This window comes from Salvelinus fontinalis, chromosome 3 (assembly GCF_029448725.1).
Source record: "Salvelinus fontinalis isolate EN_2023a chromosome 3, ASM2944872v1, whole genome shotgun sequence".
NCBI classification, from domain to species: domain Eukaryota; kingdom Metazoa; phylum Chordata; class Actinopteri; order Salmoniformes; family Salmonidae; genus Salvelinus; species Salvelinus fontinalis.
In genome coordinates this window covers 26756131-26772392 of record NC_074667.1, presented here as the reverse complement: position 1 = coordinate 26772392, position 16262 = coordinate 26756131, and the positions used below count along the sequence as shown (strand labels likewise).

Sequence of the window (16262 nt, the reverse complement as noted above, 5' to 3'; positions counted from 1 at the left end):
CAAAAGAGGGTCAACCAGTTATTAAATCCAAGAGTTCACATACTTTTTCCACCCTGCACTGTGAATGTTTACACGGTGTGTTCAATAAAGAAATGAAAACATATAATTGTTTGTGTGTTATGAGTTTAAGCAGACTGTGTTTGTCTATTGTTGTGGCCTAGGTGAAGATCAGATCAAATGTTATGACCAAGTTATGTATGAAGAAATCCAGCTATTTCGAAGGGTTCACATACTTTTTCTTGCCACTGTATATTCTCTATTTGAGATTCTTCAAATAGCCACCCATTGCCATGACAGCTTTGCACATTCTTGGCATTCTCTCAACCAGCTTCACGAGGATGTCACCAGGAATGCATTTCAATTAACAGATGTGCCCTCTTAAAAGTTCATTTCTGGAATTTCTTTCCTTCTTAATGTGTTTGAGTCAATCAGTTGTGTTGTGACAAGGGGGGGGGGGGGGGGGTTGGTATACAGAAGATAGCCCTATTTGGTAAAATACCAAGTCCATATTATGGTAAGAACAGCTCAAATAAGCAAAGAGAAACGACAGTCCATCATTACTTTAAGACATGAAAGTTAGTCAATGCGGAAAATTTTATGAACTTTGAAAAAATATCAAGCGCTATGATGAAACTGGCTCTCATGAGGATAAGTTCATTAGAGTTACTAGCCTCAGAAATTGCAGCCCAAATAAATGCTTCACAGAGTTCAAGTAACAGACAGATCTCAACATCAACTGTTCAGAAGAGACTTTGTGCATCAGGCCTTCATGGTTGAATTGCTGCAAAGAAACCACTACTAAAGGACACCAATAATAAGAAGAGACTTGCTTGGGCCAAGAAACACGAGCAATGGACATTAGACCGGTGCCAATGTGTCCTCTGGTCTGGAGTACAATTTTGGTTGAATTTTGGTTCCAACCACTGTGTCTTTGTGAGACGTGGTGTGAGTGAACGTATGATCTCCGCATGTGTATTTCCTCCATGGAGGAGGTGTGGGGGTGCTTTGCTGGTGACACTGTCTGATTTATTTAGAATTCAAGGCACACTTAACCAGCATGGCTACCACAGCATTCTGCAGCGATATGCCATGCCATCTGGTTTGGGCTTAGAGGGACTATCATTTCTTTTTCAACAGGACAATGACCCAACACAGCTCCAGGCTGTGTACGGGCTATTTTACCAAGAAGGAGAGTGATGGTTCTGCATCAAATTACCTGCCCTCCACAATCCCCCGACCTCAACCCAATTGAGATGGTTAGGGGTGAGTCGGACCACAGAGTGAAGGGAAAGCAGCCAACAAGTGCTACGCATATGTGGAACTCCTTCAAGGCTGATGGAAAAGCATTCCAGGTGAAGCTGGTTGAGAGAATGCCAAGAGTGTACAAATCTGTCATCAAGGCAACGGGTGGAATCTGAAATATTACATATTTTTGATTTGTTCAACTTTTTTGGTTACTAAATGATTCCAAATGTGTTATTTCATAGTTTTGATGTCTTCACATTTATTCAAGAAAATAGTAAAAATAAAGAAAAACCCTTGAATGAGTAGGTGTTCTAAAACTTTTGACCGGTAGTGTATATTTAAAACAAAATACTTTTACTCAAGTAGTATTATACTGGGTGACTTTCACTTGTACTTGAATCATTTTCTATTAAGGTATCTTTACTTTTACTCAAGTATGACAATTTTCCATACTTTTTCCACCACTGAACAAACACACACCATACAGAATTTGTTCAACTGTAATTCCTTCCACATCAGACTCTTGTTGTGTCCCAAATTGTACCCTATTCCCTCTATAGTGCACTACTTTTGACCAAGGCCCATAGGGCTCTGGCTAAAAGGAGTGCACTGTATGGGAATAGGGTGCCATTTGAGATGCACCCAGTGTATATGTGTCAGTTTTCCAGTATTCAGGCACTCAGGGCCTTACCATCACCCAGTTTCCCTGCCTGCTCGGCAGCCCCTCCCGCCCCTCCCAGGATATTGGTGAGAACGTTTCCCCCATCCGCTGGGGGCTGGCCTGCCGCTGCACTGCCGATCCCACCAGGCCTGCTACCTATCCCTCCAGGAGGGGCTGCTTTAGAACCTGCAGAGGAACAACAATAGCACTGTCAGATGTCTTTTTTAATTATTTAACCTTTATTTAACTAGGCAAGTCAGTTAAGAAAGAATTCTGATTTTACAATGTCGGCCTACCCCAGCCAAACCCACCCCTAACCCGGACGACGATGTGCCAATTGTGCGCCGCCCTATGGGACTCCTGATCACGGCCGGTTGTGGTACAGCCTGGGCTCGAACCAAGGACTGTAGTGACGCCTCTAGCACTGAGATGCAGTGCCTTACACCGCTGCGCCACTCGGGAGCCCAAGTATGTCAGGGGCTTGTCATTCTGTGTTTGGGTAGTATGTCCTTCTGTGTTTGGGTAGTATGTCATTCTGTGTTTGGGAAGTATGTAATGTGACTATAGGGGAGATGTCAGTCTCACCAATGCCTGTGAGGGGGGGTGTGACTGTCTTGGGAGGCTGTGCTGCTGCTGCCCCCCCAATCGCTGCTGCAGGTTTCGCCCCCCCAATGGCTGCTGCAGGTGTAGCAGGAGTCACCTGTCACAGAACAGAAAGAGAGGGGAACAAAATCATTACTGTCAATCTGTTCACCAAGAGGTGGAAAGTAAGATGGCATACATTTTCACATGACATTCAATGGATCTTGAAATACCAACCTCATCCAAGATGTACTTACGGCTGTGGTTGGTGACTGGCCCGCGGTGGGTCCAGCTGGCTGCCGGCCTTGTGCCGGAGTCTGGCCAGGTTTATCCTGATGCTGTGCCGCTCCTGGTCCTGCCCCTGGTCCTGTCCCTGGTCCTGTCCCTGGTCCTGTCCCTGGTCCTGTCCCTGGTCCTGTCCCTGGTCCTGCCATGGGACCTGGCCCTGCGGTCCCTGGATTGGCCTGAGACCCCCCAGCAGTGGTCTGAGGAAGCTGGCTCTGCTGCAGGGGCTGCTGCTGCTGCTGCTGCTGCTGCTGCTGCTGCTGCTGCTGCTGGGTGCGTTGTTGCTGCTGGCCAGGCTGCTGGGCTGGCTGTCCCCCGTCTGGCCCCTGAGACCCAGGCTGCCTCCCTGACTGGGACTGCCCACTGGAACGCTGCCCCTGCTGCTGGGGCCCCCCTGGACCAGCCTGGGGTTGCTGCCCCTGGCCCTGCTTGGCCCCTGTAGAGGGCACCCCCTCCTGTCTCCTGGAAGATGAGCCCGGCGGCCTCTGACCCCTGCCCCCGGTGCCCTCGCGGTGGTGTCCGGAGGCCGGATCACGGGAGGAGTAGTCCCCAGAGTCTCGGTCTCGGTAGCCCTCCCGGGAGGAACGGGGTTCCGAGCCTCCCCTCTTCTGGGTGGAGGAGGATCCACGGCCCTCAGAGCGGGTGGATGGGTCTTTGGGGTGTGTTCTGGAGGAGCGGCTGGACGACCGGGGCTCCTCGCCAGAGTGGCGGGAAGATGAGTGCCTCGCCGAACTGCCGCCGCTACTGCCATGGTAACCACGGTGGTCACGGGATGATGAGGTGGACGAGGGGTGGCGAGGTTGGTTGTTGTACTCATCCTGAGGCCACAGGTCCTGCTCCTCGGGGGGCTCGTCGTAGTCGTGGTAGGTGTGCTTCACGTTGGCGCTGGTCTGTTGTCTACCTGTGGAGATGTGGCCTGCGCTCCCATGGTGTCTGGAGCGGTTGGCGCGAGCCTCCCTCGGCTTCTCAAACCAGTCCGTCTCCTCCTGACCCAAATGATAGGCTTTTGGACAACAAAGATTAACATCAGTCAGTTTCCTTTTGTTTTGTTATGTGTAGAGAGGAGAAGAAGAGAGACATGCAGACTGAATTGAACCCATGCAGACGACAGACAAGAAGACGGGTCCAAAGTCTCAAAAACATGCAAAGTCTTTCAGAGTCAAACAAAAAACAGCAAAAACGTGTAAAATCACAAAACTCAAAAAATGGAAATGTTTTCAGCATGCAAAAACAGAAAAAGATATACGAAACATAGGCATATGCGGTTTATGCATTGGGCACAACATGCGCGTCTTTTCAAACAGTCACATAACAGAAGAAGGAGCCGTCGTGCTGCTCTGAAGACCACACTTGGCATACAGACTCTTTCCAGCAGACAGAGAGACAGAGGAGGTCAGGCAGTTAGTGGCATTCAGCACCAGTTACCTTCGCTGTCCGACACAGCTGCGTGCATGTCGTCTACAAGGTATGGGTCATCTGGTTTGTACACGTGGCTCCTGGGCAGGTCCTTCATGTGGTGATCCTGGACGTCCGGCAGGGAGTGGCTGGAGCCGTACTGGTTCCTCACGTCATGGGGATCCCCTGGTACCCCGGTGCCGCCTCGTCCGATCCCCACAGGCTTCCCCACGGGGCTGAGGGGGCTCTCTTCCTCTGAGTTCCGTCCACCGCGGTTGCCTCTCTGCGACCGCTCCAAGGCGTCCCTCTCGTAGGACTTGCTCCTGTAGCCTGAGGAGTCCCTGGAGGAGATCTTGTCCATGCCATAGCCTGTCGACCGGGATCTCCCCGAGCCATACATCCGGTCCTCCTCTTCCAGGGCTTCCCGGCTTCCCGGCTGGCCGCCATAGTACTTCTGCTGGTCGTAGCCGCTCTTCTTCACCCCGGACCGGGACACCACGGTGCAGCTGCCGCCGGTAGAGGTGGTCATGGTGTAAGAGGCCAGGTCAGACTCCACGTCCCGCGCCTCCTCGATGGGGGAGAACTTTGAGATCTTCTGCTCCATTCCTTGCTTCCTGTGCTTGCTGCGCTTACCGGAGGAGACCACGGCAGGGGCCAGGTTCTTGGATGGGTGTTTCTGGGGCCCTGGGCCCCCTGGACGTGTTGTGCTGGGGTGTTTATTATAGTCGTCATAGTAATAAGAAGATCCCCCAGTAGTGCTGGTCCGGGGGTCCACAGCGCCCTGCTGGTGGTAGCCCGTGGTGCCTGCAGGCATGTACGGGTCCACAGGCTCATTGCCGTAGCCAGTCTGGCGCACGGGGCCGTTCTCACCGTAGCGTCCTCCTATTGGATGGCCAAGAGCATCAACAGCAGGGCCCGTGTTCTCTTTGGTCAGCTCGCTGATGTCGTCAATCATGACGTAGTTCCTGGGGATATTCTGCTCCAGGTTGGAGGTGTAGAGACCGTCTGCAGCATAGGCTGATGTGGGGCTGTCCACTCCGTGGGTCAGCACAGGTTCCGGGGGGCGGTACTGCCCGTAAGCGTTGGGCATGGTGTTAGAGGAATAGACTGTGCCAAAGCAGGTGTCTGGAGCTGATGTGGCCACCGAGACGGTAGGGTTACTGATCACTTCGTAGTTGGTGGGCAGCTTCTGTTCCAGGTCAGCCAGGGAGGTCTGACGAGGCCTCTGGTGGACAGTAAGGATCTCAGCCTGGGGCTGATAGGACATCCCCTGGCCGGGGTAGGGGCTCTGACCTGGGTAGGGGAGGTGTTGGCCTGGGATAGAGGGGTTGGGAGGCTGGAAACCCTGGTGGCTATGCTGCTGCATGCCCAGGTCTGTATGGTAGGAAGGTTGGCCATAGCCCCCGTGGGCTGGGTAGCCTGGCTGGGTCTGGTAACCTGGGCCTTGGGGTGGGTGTGGCTGGAAGGTGCCTGGCTGGGGCTGGCCAGCTGTTGGGTACTGAGGGGGCTGGAAACCGATCTGTTGGTAAGCAGCGGTTGGCTGCTGTGTGGGTGTGGGCTGGCTCTGTGGGTACTGATAGGCCATGTAGGAGGACGTGGGCGGGTACTGGGAGGCCGGGCCGAGGTCGTTGGTGAACTGGCTCAGTGGCGCCGTGCTGGGCCTCGTCAGCAGACCGTTACCATCGAACGTCCCCGTGGCCGCAACCATCCTCAGGTTGTTAAGCTCGGTGTCCGACATGTAGTCACGGGCGTCGCCCATGCAGCGCATGTAGGCCAGCTCCCTCCTCTCCCTCTCCTTCACCAGGGTCTCCTTGCGCTGATGGATGCCTAGTTCCAGGTACCGCAGCTTGGCGTCAATCTCCTTCTCCTCCTCCTCCAGCTCCTGCTGCTGCTTGCGGAGCTTGGTAGACTCCTGCTCCACGGCCTTCAGCTCGCTCAGCAGGCCAGCCTTAGTGACCCCCTGGGCGGGCCTTGGCAGCACCCTCTGGGGCTGCATCCCCGGTGGGCTGCTGTACATGTGGGACATGGCTGGGGTGACGATGGGGAGACTGCTTTCTTCTGGAGGAGGGCTAGGCAGGGTCCTCTTCACCTTTCTCATCAGAGAGTTCTGCTGCTGCTGCAGGGTGGCCATCTGGAGCTAGAGGAAGAGAAGCACCATTAGGACGACACGCACATAACAATGAACAGAATGCCTGCATGGAAATCAGACTAATTGCACTAAAGTGCTTATGTGACGATTACAGTCCAGTCTCCCTCTTCTACTCATTGTAATTTTTTTATAGCTTAATTCAGAAAATGTCAATTTCATAGAATAGCTTAGCATCAATTTAAGGTAAAATGTATAATTATGTTTCAAATTAGTTTGGGTCCATTAAAAAACACTTCCATCATAAATAAATGAGCAAAAATAATAACCAAGAGCAAGTTTCTTATTAAACAGAACTCTGTAAAAGATGAGTGCTACAATGGGAAGAGACCGTGAAGAATAATGTCCACGTGAGAGAGAATGGACAACCTGGGAGCGATTCTCAGGCATAAATAATGAATATTCTTATTTTCAGAGCCTTATAAAATTCTAATCGTAACATAGCCATCCACCTTTTCCTTACTCATCTCAAAACCAAATGGCAACAACAAACTAAGAGCAATAATAAATCATTGTTCACAGAAGAGAAAAAACAGTCAAACATGGCAAGATTCCTTCTTTCTACTTACAGTTTAGGAGTTGTGTAGACCCATGGTGAATTGAATACGTATCCGTGAGAATGCCATTTTTACAAATGTTGATGAATGGCCAGCACAAATAAAACAAGAAAATATTTGCAAAAATCCTCTTATGATTTCTATGTGTGCCTGTTCCTCTGACAGCCTTCGCACCGAGTGCAGAAGGATCTGACTTTACTTTGACCAGCTGCTAACATGCCGGAAGACAGCAGGGCTGTAGCAGGATGCCTTCACATTGTGTCTCCCCTTGGCATGTCTAAGGGCTTTGCCAGATATAGCGGGGATAGCATGATGGAGAAAAAGAGGGATGGGGTGGGAGGGGGAGTGTGTGTGTGTGTGTGTGTGTGTGTGTGTGTGTGTGTGTGTGTGTGTGTGTGTGTGTGTGTGTGTGTGTGTGTGTGTGTGTGTGTGTGTGTGTGTGTGTGTGTGTGTGTGTGTGTGTGTGTGTGTGTGTGTGTGTGTGTGTGTGAAAGCTAGAAAAGGCAAAGTAGAAAAAATAAAATGATATCAGGGAAAACTATGGAGTGAGAAACAGAGAGGATGGTATAATGGAGTAAAGGGGAAGCTTGCTTGGTGCCTGGCATGGACAGCTGCTCTCCTGAGAACATTCTGTCACGTCCTTTGATGCCAAACCCTGTGTGATGCATATGTGCTCTCACACACGACTCTAGTCTATTCAGTATCACTCTGTTCAGTATTGTGTTGTCTACTCTCTATGCTCTCAACTGTATATAACACAGTTATAATAAAAAAGTTGTTTGAGAACAAATGCTTGATCTCTGCAAAATAATAAATGTATGTATTTATTTTCATAGCAGGTCATTATGATTTACAGTGTCTTAACCCTGTTAGTCCCAAGTATTTTTGCAAATGTATTTTTGCAACACACGAAAATACCTCTAGTTCTGGCTCAGAATGTTTGTGTCTCAATTTCTACATAATCTCTATAATTTTAGAGAAGACAGGACATACACCAGTTGCTACTAAAAGTTACATCTAGGTCTAAACATGAGTTTACCCAGCAAACAGGGGATGTCCTAAGAACATTGGGCGACGTTCCCAATAGGTCCCTTTAAGGGTTTTGGCGAGACGTTATCCAACTGAACGTTCTAGGAACATTGAAACATGACGTTAACCGATGGACCATAAGAGCATGTTCAGTACAGGTCCAAGTTTGGTCCCAGTATAACGTTATGAGGTATTTTGATGGTCATTAGGGAACGTTGGGAAAATGTTCCTATTTGGTTCTGATAGGAAGTTATCCATGGGACATTCAATGACCACAAGAGGACGTTTCATGAAGGTCCCAAATGAACATTGTCTGGGGGACCTTTGTCTACTTCCTGTTATTTACCACGACGTCATTGAGGACCATGTTAGGACTTTTGTAAGATGAACCCGGGTATCTAGTGATGCCTCTAGCACTGCTCTTAAAAAAGTGTGCCATGGCTATAAAAAATTATATATTCTGAATCAGGGCAAGATAGATGTTACGTCTGCTTCCAACTCACACTCTCAAACACGTAGATCCCCTGAATGCAGCTCACTTTCCAGCCCACTTTCCAGCTCCGACTCTCAAACACATAGATCCCCTGAACGCAGATCACTCTCCAGATCCCAATCACCTGAATTCTGATCACCTTTTCACACACCTGTATGTCATTATCACACACTATTTAGTTCAGTTCTTTGCACCCCATCATTGTGAGGTATTGTTTGTTTTGTGACATTTCTATTCGGAGCTCTGTTTTTCTCTGAATTTAATCCTCCTGTGTGTGATCGTTTTTGCCTGCCTCACTAATGACGCCTTTTGCCTATTCCCTGCCTGTACCTTAGCCTGTCGGATTTCCTGTTATCAACCTATTGCCTGATCTCCCGGACGACATTACTAGCCTTTTCCCTGCCTGTACTGTTGCCTTTTTGGACCCCCTGTGTATGACCTTCTGCCTGCCCCTGGACCCAGCTACCTGCCTCCTCCTGTGTATGACCTTCTGCCTGCCCCTGGACCCAGCTACCTGCCTCCTCCTGTGTATGACCTTCTGCCTGCCCCTGGACCCAGCTACCTGCCTCCTCCTGTGTATGACCTTCTGCCTGCCCCTGGACCCAGCTACCTGCCTCCTCCTGTGGTCCTTTACAAATAAACACCTGCTGCTCCCTGCGCTTGAAACCAGCTCTCTGTCTCCCATCGTGTTCATTAAAATAGAGAAAGAAAAAATATATATACTAATTATAATTTTGCGGCAAAAAAGCTGTGGTCAATTAACCATTTCTTTGTGGATTTTGATGTGTGCTTGAGGTTATTGTCTTGCTAGAAGATCGACTTGTGGCCAAGTATCAGCCTCCTTCAGATATACTAGAAAAAAACATCTTGTATGTTATTCCAATTTTTTGTATATTTAAGTATACATTAGTATAGTTGTAATATATTGAAATATACTTTTTTTCGCTTGGGAAGTGAGATTAAAAATAGAGGTTGACGCAGTGCATTTCTTTGCACCCGCTCAAGTAGGCTTTCTACTTTCCTCTGATATTTATTTAGCAAAAGTGATAACACATGATCACTCTGGAGAGACACAAGCAAAAACTCATCACATAAATGTTGCAGCAGCCTAGTCTACACCGAAATATTAGAGATCTGACATGCTGTACGGGATGAAAATGAGACAATATTTCCGTCTGATCAACTGTAGGCTACTAATAATCAAATCAAAATCAAATCGTACTTGTCACATACACATGGTTACTCGATGTTAATGCGAGTGTAGCGAAATGCTTGTGCTTCTAGTTCCGACAGTGAAGTAACATCTAACAAGTAATCTAACAATTCCCCAACAACTACCTAATACACACAAATCTAAAGGGGTGAATGAGAATATGTACATGTAAGTATATGGATGAGCGATGGCCGAGCGGCAAAGTGCAATAGATGGTATAAAACACAGTATATACATGTGATATGAGTAATGTAAGATATGTAAACATTATTAAAGTGGCATTATTTAGAGTGCATTGTATAAAGTGACTAGTAATCAATTTATTCAAGTGGCCAGTGATTTGGTCTAAATGTAGACAGCAGCCTCTCTGAGTTAGTGATTGCTATTTATCAGTCTGATGGCCTTGAGATAGAAGCTGTTTTTCAGTCTCTCAGTCCCAGGTTTGATGCACCTGTACTGACCTCTCCTTTTGGATGGTAGCGGTGTGAACAGGCAATGGCTCGGGTGGTTGATGTCCTTGATGATCTTTTTGGCCTCCTGTGACATCGGGTGCTGTAGGTGTCATGGAGGGCAGGTAGTTTTCCCCCGGTGATTCGTTGTGCAGACCGCACCACCCTCTGGAGAGCCTTGCGATTGAGGGCGGTGCAGTTGCCGTACCAGGCTGTGATACAGGCCAACAGGATGCGTTCAATTGTGCATCTGTAAAAGTTTGTCAGGGTTTTGGGTGACAAGCCAAATTTCTTAAGCCTCCTGAGGTTGAAGAGGCGCTGTTGCGCTTTCTTCACCACACTGTCTGTGTGAGTGGACTATTTCAGTTCGTCTGTGATGTGTACGCCGAGGAACTTAAAACTTTCCACCTTCTCCACTACTGTCCCTTCGATGTGGATAGGGGGGTGCCTCTGCTGTTTCCTGAAGTGCATGATCATCTCCTTTGTTTTATTGATGTTGAGTGAGAGGTTGTTTTCCTGACACAACACTCCGAGTGCCCTCACCTCCTCCCTGTAGGCTGTCTCATTATTGTTGGTAATCAAGCCCACTACTGTTGTGTCGTCTGCAAACTTGATGATTGAGTTGGAGGCATCTATGGCCACGCAGTTGTGGGTGAACAGGGAGAACAGGAGGGGGCTGAGCACGCACCCTTGTGGGGCCCCAGTGTTGAGGGTCAGCGAAGTGGAGATGTTGTTTCCTACCTCCACCACCTGGAGGCGGCCCATCAGAAAGTCCAGGGCCTCCAGCTTGAGACCTAGGGCCTCCAGCTTGATGATGAACTTGGAGGGTACAATGGTGTTAAATGCTGAGCTGTAGTCAATTAACATCATTCTTACATATGTATTCATTTTGTCCAGGGTTAGGGCAGTGTGCAGTGTGATGGCGATTGCGTCGTCTGTGGACCTGTTGGGGCGGTATGTAAACTGAAGTGGGTCTAGGGTGGCCGGTAAGGTGGAGGTGATATGATCCTTGACTAGTCTCTCAAAGCAGTTCATGATGAAAGAAGTGAGTGCTACGGGGCGGTAGTCATTTAGTTCAGTTATCTTTACCTTCTTGGGTACAGGAACAATGGTAGCCATCTTGAAGCATGTGGGGACAACAGACTGGGCTAGAGAGTGATTGAATATGTCCGTAAACACTCCAGCCAGCTGGTCTGCACATGCTTAGAGGACGTGGGTAGGGATGCCGTCTGGGCCAGCAGGCTTGGGAGGGTTAACACGTTTAACTGTTTTACTCACATCAGCCACGGAGAAGCAGGGGTAGGGGGGGGCAGTCCTTGTTAGCGGGCCACGACGGTAGCACTGTATTATCCGCAAAGAGGGAAAAGGAGGTGTTTAGTTTGTCTGGAAGCGTAACGTCGGTGTCCGTGACTTGGCCGGATTTATTTTTGTAGTCTGTGATTTCCTGTAGACCCTGCCACATACGTCTTGTGTCTGAGCCGTTGAAATGCAACTCCACCTTGTCCCTGTACTGGCATTTTGCTTGTTTGATTGCCTTGCGGAGGGAATAGCTACACTGTTTATATTCAGACATATTCCCGGACCTCTTTCCATGGTTAAATGCGGTGGATAGCGTTTTCAGTTTTGCGCGAATGCCGTCATCCAGCCACAGTTTCTGGTTAAGGTAGGTTTTAATAGTCACAGTGGGTACAACGTCTCCAATGCACTTTATTATAAACACACTCACCGAGACAGCGTATAGGTCGATGTTGTTTTCTGAGGCTGACCGGAACATATTCCAGTCCGCGTGATGAAAATAAATCTTGAAGCATGGCTTCCAATTGGTCGGACCAGCTTTGAATGGTTCTCGTCACTGTTACATCCTGTTTGAGTTTCTGCCTATAAGACGGAAGGAGCAAGATGGCGTCGTGGTCGGATTTGTCGAAGGGAGGGCGGGGAAGGGCTTTGTATGCATCGCGGAAGTTAGAGTAGCAATGGTCGAGGGTATTGCGCATGCACGTAGAGTTTAGGTATACTTGTTCTCAATTTTGCTTTGTTAAAATCCCCCAGCTGCAATAAATGTAGCCTCAGGATGTATGGTTTCCATTTTGCATACAATCCAGTGAAGTTCCTTGATGGCTGTCTCGGTGTCTGCTTGAGGGGGAATGTACACAGATGTGACTATAACTGATGAGAATTCTCTTGGTAGGTAAAATGGATGGAATTCTAGATCGGGTGAGCAGAGGGACTTGAGTTCCTGTATGTTGTTATGACTACACCATTAATCATAAAGCATACACCCCCGTCCTTCTTTGTCCCAGAGAGGTGTTCATCTTTGTAGGCGCGATGCATGGAGAAGTATCCACCCCCCAAAGGTACGGACTCCGGCCGCAAAACCTGAAACCAAATGGGGAGGGTAGGGGGGTGACTAGTGTCGGCTCCGGTACGGGTCTTTGCCCCCACCCAGACCACGGGTCCGGCCATGGAGCCGGGTAGAACGCCGTGCCCGGACTGGGCATCGGCGCAGAGGAGGACCCCGGCCATGGAGCTGGGTTGGATGCTGCACCCGGACTGGGAACCGGCGCCGAGGAAGGCTCCGGCCATGGAGCTGAGTTGGCCGCCGTGCCTGGACTGGGCATCGGCGCAGAGGAAGGTTCCGGCCTTGGAGCTGGACTGAACGCCGTGCCCGGACTGGGCCCCGACGCAGAGGAAGGCTCCTGCCATGGAGCGGGACTGGACGCCGTGCCTGGACTGGGCACCGGCGCAGAAGAAGGCTCCGGCCATGGAGCAGGACTGGACGCCGTGCCTGGACTGGGGAGACGCACTGGAGGCCTAGTGCGTGGAGCCGGCACAGGTGGTACCGGACTGGTGACACGCACTTCAGGGAGTGTGCGGGGAGCGGGCACAGGACGTACCGGACAGGGGAGGCGCACTGGAGACCTGATGCGTGGATCCGGCACAAGTGGCACCGGACTGGTGACACGCACTTCAGGGCGAGTGCGGGAAGCTAACACAGGACGTACCGGACTGGGAAGGCGCACTGGAGGCCAGATGCGTGAAACCGGTGCAGATGGCACTGGACTGGTGTCACGCTCTTCAGCACGCCTGTACGGCAGCATTCTCATCGCTACCACCTCTCTCCGGAATAATTTCATCAAATTCCTCCTCCGACTCCAAAACAGACTCTGGCACTCTCCGCTGCTCGACAGCCAGCTCCATGTGCCCCCCCCATCCCCCAAAATAAAATCTTGGGGTTTCTGTGGCCGTGGTCCCCGGTGTCGTCGCTGTCCTTCCATACAAGGAAAGGTATCGTGTCCTCATGTCCTCCCAAGTCCAAAACTTCCTTACCTCATTTTCACGCTACTTGGTCCTTTGTTGGTGGGATATTCTGTCACGGCTGTCGTAAGAACGGGACCAAGGCGCAGCGGATGTTGAGTTCCACATATTTAATTCAAAGAGAAACTTAAACAAAATAAAATATAGCAATAAACGAACAACTAAACGTGACTACATGGTGCACATGCACAAACACAAAACAATATCCCACAAATGCAGGTGGGGAAAAAGCCTACCTAAATATGATCCCCAAATAGAGGCAACAATTACCAGCTGCCTCCAATTGGGAACGAAACAAACCACCAACCTAGAAATCTATAAACTAGATAAACCCCCCAGTCACGCTCTGACCTAAACACCATACAGAACCGAGGGCTCTCTATGGTCAGGGCGTGACATATATATATATATATATATATATATATATATACACTTCCGTTCAAAAGTTTGGGGTCACTTAGAATGTCCTTGTTTTTGAAAGAAAAGCTCATTTTTTGTCCATTAAAATAACATCAAATTGTTCAGAAATACAGGATAGACATTGTTAATGTTGTAAATGACTATTGTAGCTGGAAAAGGCTGATTTTGAATGGAATATCTACATACGTGTACAGAGGCCCATTATCAGCAACCATCACTCCTGTGTTCCAATGTCATGTTGTTGTTAGCTTATCGAAGTTTATCATTTTAAAAGGCTAATTGATCATTAGAAAACCCTTTTGAAATTATGTTAGCACAGCTGAAAACTGGTGTCCTGATTAAAGAAGCAATAAAACTGGCCTTCTTTAGACTAGTTGAGTATCTGGAGCATCAGCATTTTTGGGTTCGATTACAGGCTCAAAATGGCCAGGAACAAACAACTTTCTTCTGAAACTCGTCAGTCTATTCTTGTTCTGAGAAATTAAGGCTATTCCATGCGAGAAATTGCCAAGAAACTTGAGATCTCGTACAACGCTGTGTACTACTCCCTTCACAGAACAGAGCAAACGGGTTCTAACCAGAATAGAAAGAGGAGTGGGAGGCCCCAGTGCACAACTGAGCAAGAGGACAAGTACATTAGTGTCTAGTTTGAGAAATAGACACCTCACAAGTCCTCAACTGCAGCTTCATTAAATAGTACCCGCAAAACACCAGTCTATTTGTCAACAGTGAAGAGGCGACTCCGGGATGCTGGTCTACTAGGCAGAGTTCCTCTGCAGTGGCTGTGTTCTTTTCCCATCTTAATGTTTTATTTTTATTGGCCAGTCTGAGATATGGCTTTTTCTTTGCAACTCTGCCTAGAAGGCCAGCATCCCGGAGTCGCCTCTTCACTGTTGACGTTGAGACTGGTGTTTTGCGGGTACTATTTAATGAAGCTGCCAGCAGCATACCACCCTGCATACCACTACTGGCTTGCTTCTGAAGCTAAGCAGGGTTGGTCCTGGTCAGGCCCTGGATGGGAGACCAGATGCTGCTGGAAGTGGTGTTGGAGGGCCAGTAGGAGGCACTCTTTCCTCTGGTCTAAAAAATATCCCAATGCCCCAGGGCAGTGATTGGGGACACTGCCCTGTGTAGGGTGCCGTCTTTCGGATGGGACGTTAAACGGGTGTCCTGACTCTCTGAGGTCATTAAAGATCCCATGGCACTTATCGTAAGAGTAGGGGTGTTAACCCCGGTGTCCTGGCTAAGTTCCCAATCTGGCCCTCAAACCATCATGGTCACCTAATAATCCCCACTTTACAATTGGCTCATTCATCCCCCTCCTCTCCCCTGTAACTATTCCCCAGGTCGTTGCTGCAAATGAGAACGTGTTCTCAGTCAACTTACCTGGTAAAATAACGGTAAATAAAATAAATAAATAAACATGTTAGAAGCAGCTTTGGCAGTGATTACAGCTGTGAATCTTTCTGGGTAAGTCTCTAAGATCTTTGCACACCTGGATTGTACAAATTTTGCGCATTATTATTTTAATTCTTCAAGCTCTGTCAAGTTGGTTGTTGAACATTGCTAGACAGACATTTTCAAGTCTTGCCATAGATTTTCAAGTCATTTTAAGGGAAAACTGTAACTAGGCCACTCAGGAACATTCAATGTCGTCTAGTAAGCAACTCCAGTGCATATTTGGCCTTGTGATTTAGGTTATTGTCCTGCTGAAAAGTTATTTTGTCTCCCAGTGTCTGTCCAGCAGACTGAGCCAGGTTTTACGCTAGGAATTTGCCTGTACTTAAATCTATTCTCTTTCTTTTTATCCTAAAAAAAACTCCCTAGTCCTTGCCGATGACAAGCATACCCATAACATGATGCAGCCATCACCATGCTTGAAAATATGAAGAGTGGTACTTATTGATGTGTTGTGTTGGATTTCTTTACTACAACTTTTGCAGTTATACTTTAAATCAAATCAAATAAAACATTATTAGTCACATGCGGCGAATACAACAGGTGTAGACCATACAGTGAAATGCTTACTTACGAGCCCCTAACCAACAGTGCAGTTTAAAAAAAATATGGATAAGAATAAAAGATAAAAGTAAAAAGTAATTAAAGAGCAGCAGTAATATAACAATGGCGAGACTATATACAGGGGGGTAACGGTATAGAGTCAACGTGCGGGGGCACCGTTTAGCTGAGGTAATATGTACATGTAGGTAGAGTTATTAAAGGGACTATGCATAGATGATAACAACAGAGAGTAGCAGCGGTGTAAAGGGGCGGGGGGGCAATGCAAATAGTCTGGGTAGCCATTTGATTAGGTGTTCAGGTACCGCTTGTCATGCGGTAGCAGAGAGAACATTCTATGACTAGGGTGGCTGGAGTCTTTGACAATTTTTAGGGCCTTCCTCCGACACTGCATGGTATAGAGGTCCTGGATGGCAGGAAGCTTGGCCCCAGTGATGTACTGGGCCATTCGCA

General features: G+C 48.6%; 1 protein-coding gene across 2 annotated transcripts in view; it reads right to left on the bottom strand.

Annotated features, from left to right (window-relative positions):
• LOC129842252 (protein bassoon-like) overlaps positions 1-16262 on the bottom strand; it is a 119576-nt gene that overhangs the window by 9981 nt on the left and 93333 nt on the right. For both annotated transcript variants that reach the window (XM_055910733.1, XM_055910740.1), the window contains exons 6-9: positions 4199-6305; positions 2746-3776; positions 2492-2606; positions 1937-2092 (exon numbers count right to left, since the gene is read on the bottom strand). In XM_055910733.1, coding sequence (XP_055766708.1) covers positions 1937-2092; positions 2492-2606; positions 2746-3776; positions 4199-6305 — 3409 coding nt within the window. The remainder of the gene's footprint in view (positions 1-1936; positions 2093-2491; positions 2607-2745; positions 3777-4198; positions 6306-16262) is intronic.